Consider the following 14,434-nt stretch of genomic DNA (forward strand, 5'->3'; position numbering starts at 1 on the left):
TTGCAGAAGTTAAGTCTCAGGTGTGTGTGGGGGTTTGGGGGTGCAGGGTGCAAGGGTCAGTCTCAGGAATTCTGGGTGCAGGTCTCATGTCCTGGGGATGGAATGGGGGTTGGGGAATCTTGTGTGCTAGGGCCAAATTATCCCAGGAATTCTGGGATGGGAGGTCTGAGTCCATGCAGCAAGAATAGAGGCCAGCAGATCCCTTGGGGGGACGGGAGTATGAGAGGGTGAAATCACCAGAAAGATCCTCCTAACGGCTAGGTAGCAGCTGTCCACAGCCTACCTCCCTGCCAAATCGCACCCTCTGAGCTTGGCTCTGGTTTTGGCTTGGGTAACTGTTCTTCTTCTCCCACGTTGTTTCCACTTCCCTGTTTTTCCTTTAACATGTGATGGGTTGGTTGCTCTCCTGGGGTGAAGGGTAGGAAGCCAGGAGACCCTCCTGTGGCTTAAAGACCAGCCTGTCCCCCTTGAGGTCCCAGCCCCCTGCCCAGGCCACCACTTCCCTTGAACATGTGGCATGCAGCCCCTGGCGGCTTATTGCTGAGGTGGAGTTGGCATAGGGGATCCAGGTTAGGGGAGGCATGCAGAATGTGTGTGGGAGAGGTGCTCCAAGATGTAAATGGCATAATTTGGACTTATTTACACAAGTTGATGGGAGGGGATGTCTTATGGCTCATGGAGACCTGAGAAGGCTTTTTGGGGGGTGGAAGCTGGGGGATGGGCTTCAGCCCCTCCCACTCCATCCTGGGGGCCCAGGTGTGGGGTTAGGGGCCCGGGGGTGTCTGCTGGCGTCGTCATCTCGGTTGCATATTATTAATGACTTTTTGATTTTTTTAAAAAACCCTTTCCCCCACCCGCCCACCCCCAGCTCCTTTGACCTTCCCGGTCACCCCCAAGTCCCCCCACAGGGGGGAGGGGAGCGCTAGAGGATGGAGGGCAGGGTTGGGGGAGCATGGCGGGCTGCCCGGGGAGAGCCAGGGGGGGTGGCAAGGGGCGCGAGGCGTAGGGACACCCCACTCAGGCCCGCGATGCTGCTCAGGCTGCGGGATTTCTCGTAACCTGGGGGGTGGGCAGGGCAGAAACACGGGAGGAAGCAGGAGATAGGGGTACAGGGAGTCCAACAGAGAGAGACCCCAAGACGGGGAGAAAGACAGAGAGAGAAAGAGATGGTGGGAGAGGGAAGCGATACCCAGAGAGACAAAGAAAAATATAGAAACGGTGAGGGAGACAGAAAGGACGCAGGGAGAGAGAGACAGAGGGAGACAGTGGGACACAGACACGAAAAGACAGATGGCAAGAGACAGAGAGATGGACAGAGGCGGGCCAAGGAGACGGAGAGAGAAAGTGAACATATCAGAGAGTCAGTCAGCATCAACGAAAACGGTCCAGACATGGGGAGGGGGGAGAGACTCAGGATTAGGAGGCAGCGTGGCTCCCCCGAGCCTCCCCGCCCCATTCCCACCGCAGGCCGCCCCTCTCCCACCTACCCCCTGTTGGTCCCCTCATCTGAGGCATAAAGGTGGGGGCAGCAAGGCGGGATGGTGGGCGGCAGGGGCGTGGGGAGGGGGCTGCAGTGGAATGAATGTAGGGGAGCAGCCATGGAGAGGGCCTGGCCAACTGGGCGGGATCTAGGGAGCTAACCTAGTTGCAGGGAAAGGAGAGGAGGCAGGTGGTGGGGGCTGTGAGGGAGCTGAATGGAGTCAAAGCTGGCAGTGCCCTGGGGGAGTCAGAGGAAAGCCCCGAGAGCCGTCAGAGGGGCCAAGGGGCAAGGCTCACCCTGAAGGTTCTAAGGGGGCATCTTTGGAGGGTCCAAGAAGCCTCTGGGCTTCTGACAGGTGACAGGAAGGTTCTAACAGTGTCTAATAACAGATAGCTAATGGGACCCAAGATTGAGGAGCAGTGTGTTGGGAATGTCTTCAGAGTTCTGCCAGCATGGAGGGGGGAATGTCTGTGGCTCTTCTGGGCAGTGCTGAGGGGACTGTTTGGACAAGGTCTTGACCGTACGAAGGGTTTGAAGGTTTGAAGCCCAGTATATTGGGGACATCCCCTCCCAGCCATTCCCAATTGCTAACCTGGGGGGAAGGGACAGGGGGGGACCGAGGGTCTCACGAGGTCTCAGGCGGTGACAAGAGCTGGGGACAGAAATACACAGAGTCACGGCGGAGGGACGATGGCCAGGGGGAACCCCCCAACACAGCCTCACTGTTGGGGGGACGGAGAAACGCCGGAATCTCTTCCTTCTCTCTGGTGTTTTCCGGGGCAGGGGAGCAGTGAAATGGGGTGGCCAGAGACATCAAATATGGAAGGAGCTTCCGGGGTGGCTGGGGGAGGGGATTGGGGGGAGAGGTCAAAGGATGGCAGGAGGGAGGGGCTGGGGAGCAAGTGGGAACAATTGATTGGTGCGGGAAGAGGTATGAGGGAGGGTCATGGGCGGTGGACAGGCCAGGAGAAAGGCAGGGTTTTGAAGGAAGGAGGGTGAGGGGCAAGTGGGGAGGAAAGGTCATGGTAGGAGGGAGGGCCGTGGGGAAGTACAGAGAGGAAGAGAGGAATGGGGGAAGGGGAAGGGTCTAAGGCATTCCGGCAGAGAATTCAGCCAGCCCCATCAGCTCCGGCCATTATTTGAGTTCAATGAATGGGTTTTGGCATCATAGGCAAGAGAAGCAGGGACCTTCCCCGTCCCCCCACCCCCACCCCCACCCCAATCCTCCTTCAACGATATTCCCAAATCCTCCCCACCTCCTCTCCCCTGCCAATTCCATGAGGGCCCATCCCAACCTAGGGGTGGGGAACAAAGGGTGATAACAGGACTGGGTGCAAGCAGGGGGGAGGGATTACGTGGGAGCAGGGAGAGGGTGGGTGTGGGTAATAAAATGAAAATGAAGGATGATGTGGGGGGGAGTTGGTGAGGTGGAGGGATGGAACAAGAGGAGCCACAGTCCCCTCTGGACTAGGAGTCCAGAAGCCTGGGTCCTTTTCCCCATCTGCTCTGTGGCCGGGGGTTGGTCATGGCCCTCCCTGAACTTCTGTGAAATACGGGGGTTTAGACAAGGCCATCCGTGGAGGCTCCACAAGTTACTCTATGGCATCTCCTTAGGCTTGGAACAGGGATTCTTTAGGATGTGTCTCTGTATTGATTTTGGGGGCTTGCGGGGGTTGGGGGTGGCTGGCCAGTATAGGGATTGAACACTGGACCTTGGTGTTATCAGCACCATGCTCTAGCCAGCTGAGCTAACTGGCCAGCCCCTGTCTCTGCATTTCTAAGGAAGATTCCACAGGTATTTGTTGAATGAATATGTGATAGATCAAATACTTCTAGGTGGCTTCCCATTGCATTTAAGATAAAATCCAGCCTCCTAGATCTGGCCAGTTAGCTCGGTTGGTTGGAGTGCTGCCTTGTAACCCCAAGGTCAAGGGTTCCAATCCCCCTATCAGTCAGCCATCTAAAAAAAAAAAAAAAAAATCCAGCCTCTTCATGGCCAAAACACCCTTCATGATCCTTCTCCCTGGACTCCTTCTGCACCCCTCTCCCCTCAGCTGCTTGGCCCCAGCCACACTGCCCTCCTTGCTATTCCTTTAACAAACCAAGCTCATCTCACTCAGCACCTCAGGGAGTTTGCACTTGTTTCTTCTGCCCGGCTGGCCCTTTTCACCCTTCAGGTTTCATGTCACCTCCTCAAAAAAGCCTTTGCAGAACCCTTATCTGAAGTGACCAAAATAATTATCTTGTTCTTTTCTCTTTTTTTCTTAATTATTTATTTTCTGCTTCTTCCAATCTGGAGTTGGTAAACTTTTCCTGTAAAGGGCCAGACAGTAAATCTTTTTTGGCTACGGGGCCATACGGACTCTGTCCCAATTATTCCATTTGGCTGTTGTAGTAACAACAGTTACTGTAACAGTGGCTATGTTCTAATAAAGCTTTATTTATAAAAACAGCTGGCTGAACGATTTGGCCTTGGGTCATAGTTTGCCAGCCTCTGTTCTAAATTGTAAACTGTGATGGGAGATTCTTGCTTTGTAAACTTCAAAATCTCCAGTGCCTGGAACTGCCCTCAAGAATTAGTTGCTGAATGAATGAATGGTTGAATGCATGAATGAAATCAGCTAGGGGTTGACTGGTGTTGTTATGAGGATTAAAGAATATCTGTGAAATTCCTAGCATGTGATAAGGGCTTGATGTTTGCTGAATGATTCATTTACTAATTATCTCTTCACTCTAACCCTTTCACCTCCCTACAGCTATCAGTCCCCAGCCCCATGCCTCCTGATCCCTGACCCCTGACTCTCTCTGCCTCATCTCTTCCTCTCTATCCCTACTGCCCTGGCCCCATTCAGGCCTCATCCTCTCCCCCTGGGCCCTCCCCAGCCTCCTCCCTGGGCTCCTGACCTCCAGTCTCCCCTCTCAGTCCATCCCCCACTGGCCCCAGAGCTTCCCCTGTCTCTCCCTGGTCCACCTGCCTCCCCAGTCCTCTGGACAAGGTCCCAGGCCCTCAGTCACCCCTGCTTTCCTGCCTTACCTCTGTTTACTAATCCCTTTCCCTCTAGGATCCAATCTCCCAGGCTTTGCTTGTGTGGTTCCCTCTAATCATTACTGTCAAATTGGGATCACTTCCTCTTGTTCACCTTTTAAGTCTCACCAGGAGAACTCTGGCCCATTCTGTAAGTCTCATTGTAGACATCAGAACTTTTTCCTAGGGCTGGCCCATGGCTCACTCGGGAGAGTGTGGTGCTGATAACACCAAGGCCATGGGTTTGGATGCCTATATAAGGATGGCCGGTTAGCTCACTTGGGAGAGCGTGGTGCTGACGGCATCAAGTCAAGGGTTAAGATCCCCTTACCAGGTATCTTTAAAAAAAAAAAAAAACTTTTTCCTGATGTCCCCCTCCCACCCCTGGGAGTTTTGCATGTTCTTACTACATGTCCATGTGCTGCCTCCATTTGAGCATACATCACCTCAAACAGTGACTTTCTAGGTCTGTGTTTGAACTCCCACTAAACTGGGAGCTCCTGGGGGCATGGATTTTGTTCATGGTTAAATTCCCTGCACCTAGCACTTGAGACATGTGGTTGCTCTCTAAGTGCTGGCTGAATTCACAGTGGATTGGATGGGTGGCTGAGCCTTTCTCACCCCATCCTGCACCCAGAAGAGTGCCCTGGGTATGCACCCCATTTTCCTGATTGAATTTTAAAAAAACCAAGAGAGGCAGGGAGAGAGATGATGGAGGTGAGGATGGGGGTCAGTCATGGGGGTGAGGTGGGCAAGTCAGGTGCAAGCTGTGGGAGGGAGGGTTGGGGTTAGTTTTGGTGGGTTAGTGAGGGGCAGGGCAAGTCCTGGGGCAGGTGGGTGTGCGGTCAGTGTCAGGAGCTGGGGGTTAACTGGATGCAGCTGTTCATAGTGAGGGGGCAGGAGTCTTGGTCAGTGGGGGCTAAATGTTCTCAGAGGGGTTAGTCAGGAAGGAGTGGGGAGTCAGAGGAGAGGGATCATAGGGTGGGGGCTACTTACCCCAGGGGGGAGGGGGTTCGTCCACTAGGGGGATATCCAGGCTGCAGCGTTGGCGTTGAGGTCGGGCAAGAAGCTTGGGGGGCCTGGCTTATGCCAGTCTGGGGGGACCAGTGGGGGAGCACCAGTGGCTGGGGGTGGGGGAAAAGGCCAGAGGGTCCAGGGTGGGGTAGGAGGAAATGGAGATGGAATAAAGACAGGTGAAGGGTCAGTGGTGAGGAAACTTGGGGCAGGGGGTGGGGGTGACCTGTAAGGGAGGCAGTTTGGGGCCAAGGGATGGGGGAAGGGAAGTCCAGTGCCTCCTCCCCCATAACCCTCTCCTTCCTCCCCTGGGTAGGGAAGAGAGGGAGGGTCTCAGGGGGCCAGTGGAGGGCACCTCACCTTTTCGGATGGAGCCATCAGGGGAAGGGGCATAGTCGGTGAGGAGGAAGCAGGCTCGGTCCCGGCTGTAGCGACCCCGGCTTCCAGGTGTGATGGGGCTCTTGTCCTCCGGGGACATGGCAGGCTGGTCGATGGCTGGGCAGTCCTCGTGGGCAAGAGCAGCTGCTGCTGGATCCCCATTGGGGCGAGGATCTGTGTCCCGAGGGGGTCAAAGACACAAAGGAGAGTGAGGTGTGGGGAACTCATGGTGGGGGTGGGTGGTTGTGAAGAGTTGGAAGAGCTGGAGGACCTGTTGGGTGCTGGAAGATTCAAAGGCAGGATGTTGGGAAGAGGTGGCTGTAATGGTGATGGGAGGGCCACAGTGGGGAATATTAAGGAGGGGCAGCTGGTGGGTTTGGGGAGGGAATGATCATTGGGGGAAGGTGTTGAGTGTAGGGGAGGGCAACTGGGGTAGGGAAGGGTAGTCGGGGCAGGGTGTTGGATAGAGGTGGGTTGAGGGAGGGTAATGAGTGCTAGGAAGTGGTCGTTGGGCCAGGTGTTGGGTACTGGGAAGGGCAGGACTCGGGTGGGCTGTTGGATATTCGGAAGGATGGTTGGGCGAAGCAAGCTGGGTGCGAGGAAGAGGCTGAGGCACAGTGTAGGGTGGAGGTGGTTGGTTGAAGTGAACAGAGTAGGGCATGGCTGGAATATGATGTTGGGGGTTTGGAGGAGATGATTGGGGAGGATGTAGCAGGTTGGGAAGTGGTTATTTAGGGACAAATGTTGGGTGCTGGAAACGCCACCGTGGGGAAGGGCTGGAAAGGTGATAGATGAGGGAGGGGGAAGGTTGGGGTCCCCTAGGCTCTGACTCCAGCTATTTTTAATTGGTGTGAAACTGGGTCAGTGGCTGAGGGAGCAAGATGGGGGCCGGGTGGCCCAGCTCCCTTTCTTGACCTACTTAAGGCATGGGGGTGGGGCCCACCAGCCTCCCTCTTCCTGGACTCCCAAATCACTGCCTCTGAGGCACAGACTCCCCCAAGGGGAGGGACACACACACACAAAGGCATAGTAAACCTTCTTCTCCTGTAATCTCCTTCAACTCATCTCTTCCTCTTAGCAACATCCCTCTGGACCTCTCTCCCAGATTCCTTGAAAACTACCCTCAACAAAGTGACTGGGCCCTCCTGTCAGGTGACTTTTCTGTCCTTGGGTCTCTGCTCTGACATCTGACTTAGTTTTTATGTCTGTCTCCCTCTCTTGGTGTCACCGTTATTAGAACCTGAAGTCTGCCCCTGACCTTCCCACCCCCACCGCTCAATCTGTCTCATCTCTTTTTCTACAATCTAAGTGATAATCTCTTGGTTTCCGACTGCCTCAGACTGTCACCTTTAGCCTCTCTTTCCTCAGGATTGTACCCGGGATATTCAGATGCTGCAACCACCCCTTGGCCTGTCTCTAGTCTGCCCATGGTTCATGTGTGAGACCCTCTCTCTGTGCATGTCTCTCTCTGAGCTGCCCTCTCTTCCTCTGAGTCCCTCTCACTGTATGACTGATGACTCTGCCTCTTGCTGCCTCTGCCTTGCTGGCCTCCCTGAATACCTCAATTGCAAGCCTCCCTCTCCCCAAAACTCTTTCACATGAAATCTATATCACTCTAATTTTTTGTGTGTCTCCTCTTTGACCTTAGCTCTGGTTGTTCATTTTTTCTCTGTTGCTGACCACCCCAGTCTCTCTGAACCTCAACAACTACCTCCAGACCTCCCAAAAGCCTCCCCAACTCCTCTAATAGGTCTCTGCCTCCACCCACCCACCCCTACCCCTCACACCCCAGCCTCACCTGCCCGGTTGATCTCAATCACCTCCTCCTGAGCCAACGGGCAAGGCTCACCAGGGGCCGGCAGAGGAGGCAGCCCCATGATCCCGAGCCCACCCGCTCCCCCCCTGAGCAGCCCAGGGTGCGTGTGGGGCCCCGGTGGGTAGGCCCCAGCCACAGTCACCCCCATGGAAGGTGGGGTGATGGGTGGCGGGGGACTGATGCCTCCGCTGCCATGGTGAGGGTGAGGCGGGGGTGGCAGGGGTGGGTCGGGCTTGCAGTAGTTGGGTGAGCCAGGCTGCGGGGGCCGGGGGATGTGTTTGTTCTTCTTCTTGGGCAGCTTCTGTTTGGCCATGGCCAGTGAATAGTACATGCCAAAGTTGTTGACAATAACGGGCACGGGCATGGCAATGGTGAGCACCCCTGCCAGGGCACAGAGCGCCCCAACCAGCATCCCCGACCACGTCTTGGGGTACATGTCTCCATAGCCCAGGGTCGTCATGGTGACCACAGCCCACCAGAAGCCAATGGGGATGTTCTTGAAGTAGGTGTGGTTGGAACCCAGGATGTCATCGGGGTCGGCACCAATGCGCTCAGCATAGTAAATCATGGTGGCGAAGATGAGCACCCCCAGGGCAAGAAAGATGATGAGCAGCAGGAACTCATTGGTGCTGGCCCGGAGCGTGTGGCCCAGCACACGCAAGCCCACAAAGTGGCGAGTCAGCTTGAAGATGCGCAGGATGCGGACAAAGCGGACAACTCGCAGGAAGCCCAGCACGTCTTTGGCGGCCTTGGAGCTGAGGCCCGAGAGGCCCACTTCGAGATAGAAGGGCAGGATGGCCACACAGTCGATGATATTGAGGCTGCTCTTGAGAAATTCCACCTTGTCTGGACAGAAGGTGATGCGCATGAGGAACTCGAAGGTGAACCAGACCACGCACACGCCCTCCACGTAGGTCAGGAAGGGCTCCGTCTCCACCTCCACGTTGGTAATGTTCTCTGGTGGGGCCCCGGGGATTGGTGAGGCCTGCGTCACTGTCTTGTTGCTGATGTGGATGAAGCCTTCGTGGGTCTCCAGGCAGAAGGTGGTGATGGAGATGAGGATGAAGAAGAGCGAGGCGAAGGCCACATACTGCGGGATGGGGTGGGAGAGAGGGAGAGAGGTGACCCAGACATCTGGTCGCCCAGAATCTCCAGAAGACCCTTCCAATGCCCCCTTCACTGGCCTCCTGGACCCAAACTCTGGGGGAAAGACAGGTGTCCAAACCCGGTTGCTCCATCACTTCCAACATCCTGTTCTCCCCTGGAAGCTAACAAAAGGGGAGAGAAAGGGAGAGGAGCTGGCCCCAGCAGACGCAGCAGACGGGCAGCATCTTCCTTGGAAACAGCATCTCTGGCCCCTTGCCCAGTCACCTAGACCACTTCCCCCATACTCCTGTTCCTTGTGTCCTATTTCAGGGCTCCGTGTCAGGGTCCAAGTGTTCTATTATGGGATGGGGGAAGAGAGGAATCCAGATCACACACCCTCTGTGTATCAGAGGCTTTGGGGTTCACCTTAGCACTGAGGGAAGGGAAAGGGGAGAGGGTAAGTGGAAAGGCAGAATGATGAGGTGGTTAAGAATACAAAAGCCAAACAAACACACAAGAAAACAAAAACCAAAAAAAAAAAAAAAAAACAAACAAACCACAAAACAAAACCAAAAACCCAAAAGACTGGGTTTGAATCCAGCTTTTAACCTGCCAAACTTGGGCAAAGAGATTAAGCTTTCTGAACCTCAAGTTTTTTTATGGGATTGTGACAAGATTTAAATTAGATGAGTGTACAAAAAGCTTGGCTCCATGTCTGGAACACAGTAAGAAGGTCTGAACTGTTATGACACTATGGGGGCATCAGTCAATAGGCAAGGTCGAGGTGTCAGAGAGGGGCCAAGGGTTAAGGACCTTGGTGCCAATGTTCTAGTCCCAGGAAAGGGAGAGGGCTGGATAAGGACCTCACCCAGAGAGGACAGGGCAGGAGTGGAAGCACAGAGGGGAGGAGGGGGCCAGCTCCCTGAAGAGGGAAGGGATTGAAGGGCTAAGGCTACATAAGTGGAAGAGGGTAGAGAAGGAGGCAGTGGTGTGTTTAAGGCTCTGGAGAGGAAGAGTCAGGGGCTGGATGTTGGAGAAGGGCAGAGCCAGGGCCAAAGACAGGTGAGGACCATTTGTCAGAGAATTGGGGGGAAGGGAAGGTGCCCGAGTCATTTCAACGTGAGGAAAAATCAGAGTCCTGCCCGAGGATGGTGTGGGTTTTGATGAAAGCCTTGAAGAGGAGAGAGGGCGGGGTCGAGATCTTGGAGAAGGAAGGCAACAGGTCAGTCTACTAAACATGAAAGTGGGCTTCATCAGATACATAGAGGGAAGAGGGAGAGGAGTAGGGTTAATTCCTTGGAGAGGGAAGGAGATAGGTGTTGGGGTAAAGAGGGGGCTTTAATCAGATGGGTAGTGGAAGAGAAAGGGGATGGAGAACTTGACATTTAATCGGGAGTGCAGAACAGGAAAGGAGGGCCAGTGCTGGGCTGTAGAGAGGACTCTGTACCTTGGAGTGGGCCAGCGGCCAGCACCGTCCCTCTTTGCACCACCCTTTCTCCACAGAGGTAGGATGGTGGGGTCTGGGCTTGGAGGGGGTGCTTCACTTTAATCCGAGGTGTAGAGCAGAGAGGGGGCCAGTGTCGGGGCCGCAGAGAGGACCATGGACCTTGAGGTAGGCTGGGGTTCAGCGCTGGCCCTCTCTGCCCACCCCCCACTTCGTTTCTCCGCAGTGGTTAAGAGGCCAGAGGCCTTCCGCAGAGCGCATGCCTGGTGCTTCCCCGCCCCCTCCGAGCCGGGCGCCGAGCAGGCTGCGGCACCGCAGTGGAGGCGGGCCGGCCCGGACGGGGGGCGGGGCGCGTAGCGGCCAGCACCGCGGACAGCTCCCCCGCCGCAGTGCGCAGCCGCAGCGGCAGAGCGCCACCTTAACCCCTTCCCTGCCGGAGCCAAGTGGGCAGGCGCGCAGCCGCAGTGCCGCCGCTTCCCGGCTAGAGGCCGTGGTCCAGGAGCTTGATTAACTCCTTCCTTCCCAAGGCACGGGGGAAGGTGGGCACCCGCCGCAGTGCGCAGCTGCAGAGACTGGACAGCGTCGGGCTGGTTTACCCTTTACCTTGGGTGGCTCAAAAGCAGAAGGGGTAGAAGGGCATGGAGTTCCTGTAAGAAGGAAAGGAGAAATTACGAGGAAGAGAGAGAGGGGGAGGTAGGGCCGGATCCTCCACTGTGCATTAGTCTCAGCTCCCAATTCTCTCAAGCAATCTCACCTGGAGGCTGGAAAGTAATAGGCACGCCGCGGACACTCAAAAAACATGTGTGGCATAAATGAATGACCTCCGTAGCTGTCTTGGACCCCTAGCCTGACCATCCCAGGACTCTACCTTCATCCTTCCCCTCACCTCAGCACCCTTCAATGGGGTCACAGGAGGGAAGGGCGCCCCAGGCCATGGGGAGATGGGCTGCTCAGAGGCCTGAGAGGGCATGTAGGGCCACGTCCGTTCTGCACTTCCTTCTCCCCACCTCCCCCCACCCAACCCCAAATCTCGCCAACTCAGCGCTTCCCGGGGACCAAACTTTATGCGGTAGCTCTGGGGCCCCCCTCTCTTGTTCCCCCCCCCCCCCCCGGGCGAGAATGCGGCACTGCGGCTCCTCGTCCTTCCCGGCCCAGGACGCGGCACGGTGGGGGGAGGGGGCTGAAACCTGCTCCTCTGTGTGTTTGGGTATCCAGAAGTCTAGAAGGGGGCCCGGGATCGCTCTTCTTTCCCCCTCTTTCCAATGCCCCCCATTTTGAGCTGTTCCCCCTCTTCCAACACATTTTCCCTAGGAGTCTCTGGGACAAGGGGGGAGGGTAGTCATTTAGCTTGGGAAGTTATAGATGCTTGAGGAAAGTTTTTTGGTAGAGATGGAGAGAGCTTTGGGGAAAATCTGGAATTTTTGAGAGAGATAGGTCTGGATTGTAGGCTCTTTGGTTCACTTTGGTGGAGAGGGAGAGGGTCGGGGACCCAGTCCTGGACTTTTGGACAGACAGAGCTTGAGAAAGGGAGAAAGAGCAGAGTTGGGATGGGGGGGCAGGTGGAAAGATCCCAAGGCAGAGTAGAAAGAATTGGAAGCTGTTTTGAGAAGAAAGTTTAGGGGCTGATGACTTGAAGGGGGTCCCAAGGTTTGAGGTAAAGTTTTGGAGTAGAAGGGAAAGTCACTTGACAGAGTAGGAAAGAGGTTAGAGGGCTTTGGAAGGTGGGGGCGGGGTTACCAGAGGTAAAGAGTGGACTGTGCAGTTTAAACAATGGAAGGAGAAGCTGGGGGAGTCTGTGGATGAGGAAGAGCTATTCTGGAGGACATATGGGGGTTCTGGAGAGGAAAGGCATATTACGGAGGTTCCAGACTTTTCTGCAGACATTGGGGAGGAGTGTGAAAGGCTTGGGGGAAGTCCGGAGCATTATGAAAAAAATCTTTGGGATGGGAATTGGCATGGAGCTGCAAGAAGGGACGTGAACAGGGTGAACATGGGCTTCCATGAGAAAAGACTCAAGTGTTTCAGTAAGGGGGAGGGGGAAGTGTTGGAAGTACAGGGGGGTCCAGGAGGCTCTGAAGTTGGGGTGGGGAAGTCTTCTGAGACTTTGGGAGCAGAAGATGGGGCGGGAAGTAGGGGGGAGGTAAAAAATAACCAGGAGATTCAACCTTGGAGAGAGAGATCTTCAGGGAGAAGGGCCAAGGCTGAATCAGGGAGGTGCTGGAAGAGCCTGAGAGACTGAGAGCTGAAGAGGGGCTTCGGAGAGCCTGGAGGGGCGGGGAAAGTGAGGGACAGTGTTCACAGGGCCTAGGGCACTTTGAGGGTTGGGAAGGGATGTCTTTTGAGGGACTGGGGATGGTCCAAGAAACTGAGAGCTGGGGAGGTGTCTTCTGAGGGTCTGGAGGGTGGCCAAGAGTGGTGAGAAGGTTTGGATGTGCTCAGAAGACTCTGAGGGCTGGGGAAGGTTTTCTGAGAGTCTCTGAGGGGTCCGGGAAAGGCGAGGGTGGAGTTGTTTGAGAATCCTGGGAGGAAGTTTTTAAGGGTCGTCTAGGGTGGCATGGAGAAGCAAGGTGAGGTTTACAGGGGTCTGCGAGATTTTGGAAGATTGGAGAGACGTCATGAGAATCTGGGTGATGGCCGAGAGAGGGGGGTGTGTTCAGAGGAGTACGGGAGACTCCGGGTTTAGAGACTGAGAGGCTTAGAGAGACCAAGGGGGTTGGGATGGGACGCTCCTGAGAGTCTGAGGGCGCCTGGAGAGGCGGGGATGAGGTGGATGGGGGCTCCGAAAGCGCGCTCACCCTGGCGGCCCGCGACGAGTAGGGGTCCTCGAAGAGCGCCCACACACGGGGCTGCCAGCGGCGCCACCACGTGCCGCCCGCGCCGCCCGCGCCCCCTGGCGGCCCCCCGGCGCCGCCGCCTGCGTCCTGGAAGCAGAGACGCTTGAGCTCGCCGCCCGCTCCGTCCAGGCCGCCGCCGCCCGCACCCGCCTCGTCGTCCAGGCCCGCGTCGTGGGCGCCCGCGGCGTTGGTGGCGTTGGCAGAGCCCGCGGGGTCGGGCGCCTCGAAGGAGTCTAGTGCCTCCTCGGCGTCGCGGTGCTGCCGGTAGGTCATCCAGCAGCAGGCCTCCACGTCGGTCTCGTCGATGCCCCAGAAGCCAAGCTCCTCCTCGAAGAGCGGCCCACACACGTCGGCCGGGCAGTGCAGCTTGCCCGTGCGGTAGTAGTTGAGCACGTAGGCGAAGACGCCGGGGTGCCGGTCGAAGAAGAACTCGTCGGCGCCCGGATCGTAGTCGAAGCGCGCCGCCGCCTCAGGCTCCGTCAGGCCGGCCAGCCGCGTCCCCGGCAGGGTGCGCAGCGTCGAGCGGTACGTCTCATGGCGCACGCCGCCCACGTTGATCACGATCTTGCCGCTGTCGCCACCGCCGCCGCCGTGCCGCCCCATGGCCGCCGCCGGCAGCCCGGGGCATGGCTCGGCGCGCCGGCCCCCGGGCCCGCGGGGTGCCGGGGGGCCCGCCGGGGACGCGGCGGGGCCGGGCAGCGCAGGCTGCTGCTGCGGCGGCCGCGGGGACAGCGGCGGCGGGGACTCCGGTGGATGCGGCGGTGGCGCCGGCTGCTGCTTGCTGGCCCCCTGGCGCCCGCGGAAGGACGAGACGCAGACTGAGCTCAGCATTGGACGGGGGGCGGGGCGGGAGGGAGGAGCCGTGAGGGGCGGGGACGCTGGGGAAGAGACAGATGTGATTGGGTGGGAGCAGGAGATGGATGGATGGGGCGGGGCCGTAAGAGACAGAGACAGACACGATTGGGTGGGAGGAGGAGATAAGACGGAGGGGGCGGAGCTGCAGTGGAGGAGAAACCGAATTGGTTGGCCTAGGAGAGGTGGGGCGGGGCTGAAGCCGGGAGGGGCGGGGCTGGGACTGTAACACTAACAAACTGGAAGAGACGAGGCTGCAAACGCAGCACACCGATTGGATCTTTCTGAGAGAGCAGAGAGGAGGGGCGGGGAGTCGAAGGAGGCTGGGCGGGCCGTGAGTTCTGCCTGGCTAGGCAGCACTGGAAGAAAGGAGAAGGCGAGGCTAGATGTGAGATAGACCTGATGGAACCGAAAAAAGGGACTTGCGGGACAGAGGGAGGGGCCAAGTTCAAACTATTTAAAAGAGCCCGACAGGCCGGGAGGGGTGGAGCTACAATGGGAGAGG

The 14,434-nt window shown here is 57.0% G+C and overlaps 1 protein-coding gene across 5 annotated transcripts; it reads right to left on the bottom strand.

The window, feature by feature from the left end:
• Positions 1-922: 922 nt before the first annotated feature.
• KCNC3 (potassium voltage-gated channel subfamily C member 3) lies at positions 923-13,908 on the bottom strand. Of its 5 annotated transcripts, none has more exons than XM_063092211.1 (5): positions 13,039-13,908; positions 7,696-8,803; positions 6,813-6,815; positions 5,880-6,071; positions 923-1,059 (listed from the first exon to the last, which is right to left on the bottom strand). In XM_063092211.1, exons 1-5 carry the CDS (start codon positions 13,906-13,908, stop codon positions 923-925), a joined length of 2,310 nt encoding a protein of 769 aa, XP_062948281.1. The 5 variants fall into 5 exon arrangements, with proteins under 5 accessions (XP_062948281.1, XP_062948280.1, XP_062948284.1 ...); XM_063092214.1 differs by lacking the exon at positions 923-1,059 and adding an exon at positions 5,526-5,629; XM_063092212.1 differs by lacking the exons at positions 923-1,059; positions 6,813-6,815 and adding exons at positions 5,526-5,629; positions 6,845-6,874.
• Positions 13,909-14,434: the final 526 nt, after the last annotated feature.

This window comes from Cynocephalus volans, chromosome 3 (genome assembly GCF_027409185.1).
Source record: "Cynocephalus volans isolate mCynVol1 chromosome 3, mCynVol1.pri, whole genome shotgun sequence".
In the NCBI taxonomy this organism is placed as follows: domain Eukaryota; kingdom Metazoa; phylum Chordata; class Mammalia; order Dermoptera; family Cynocephalidae; genus Cynocephalus; species Cynocephalus volans.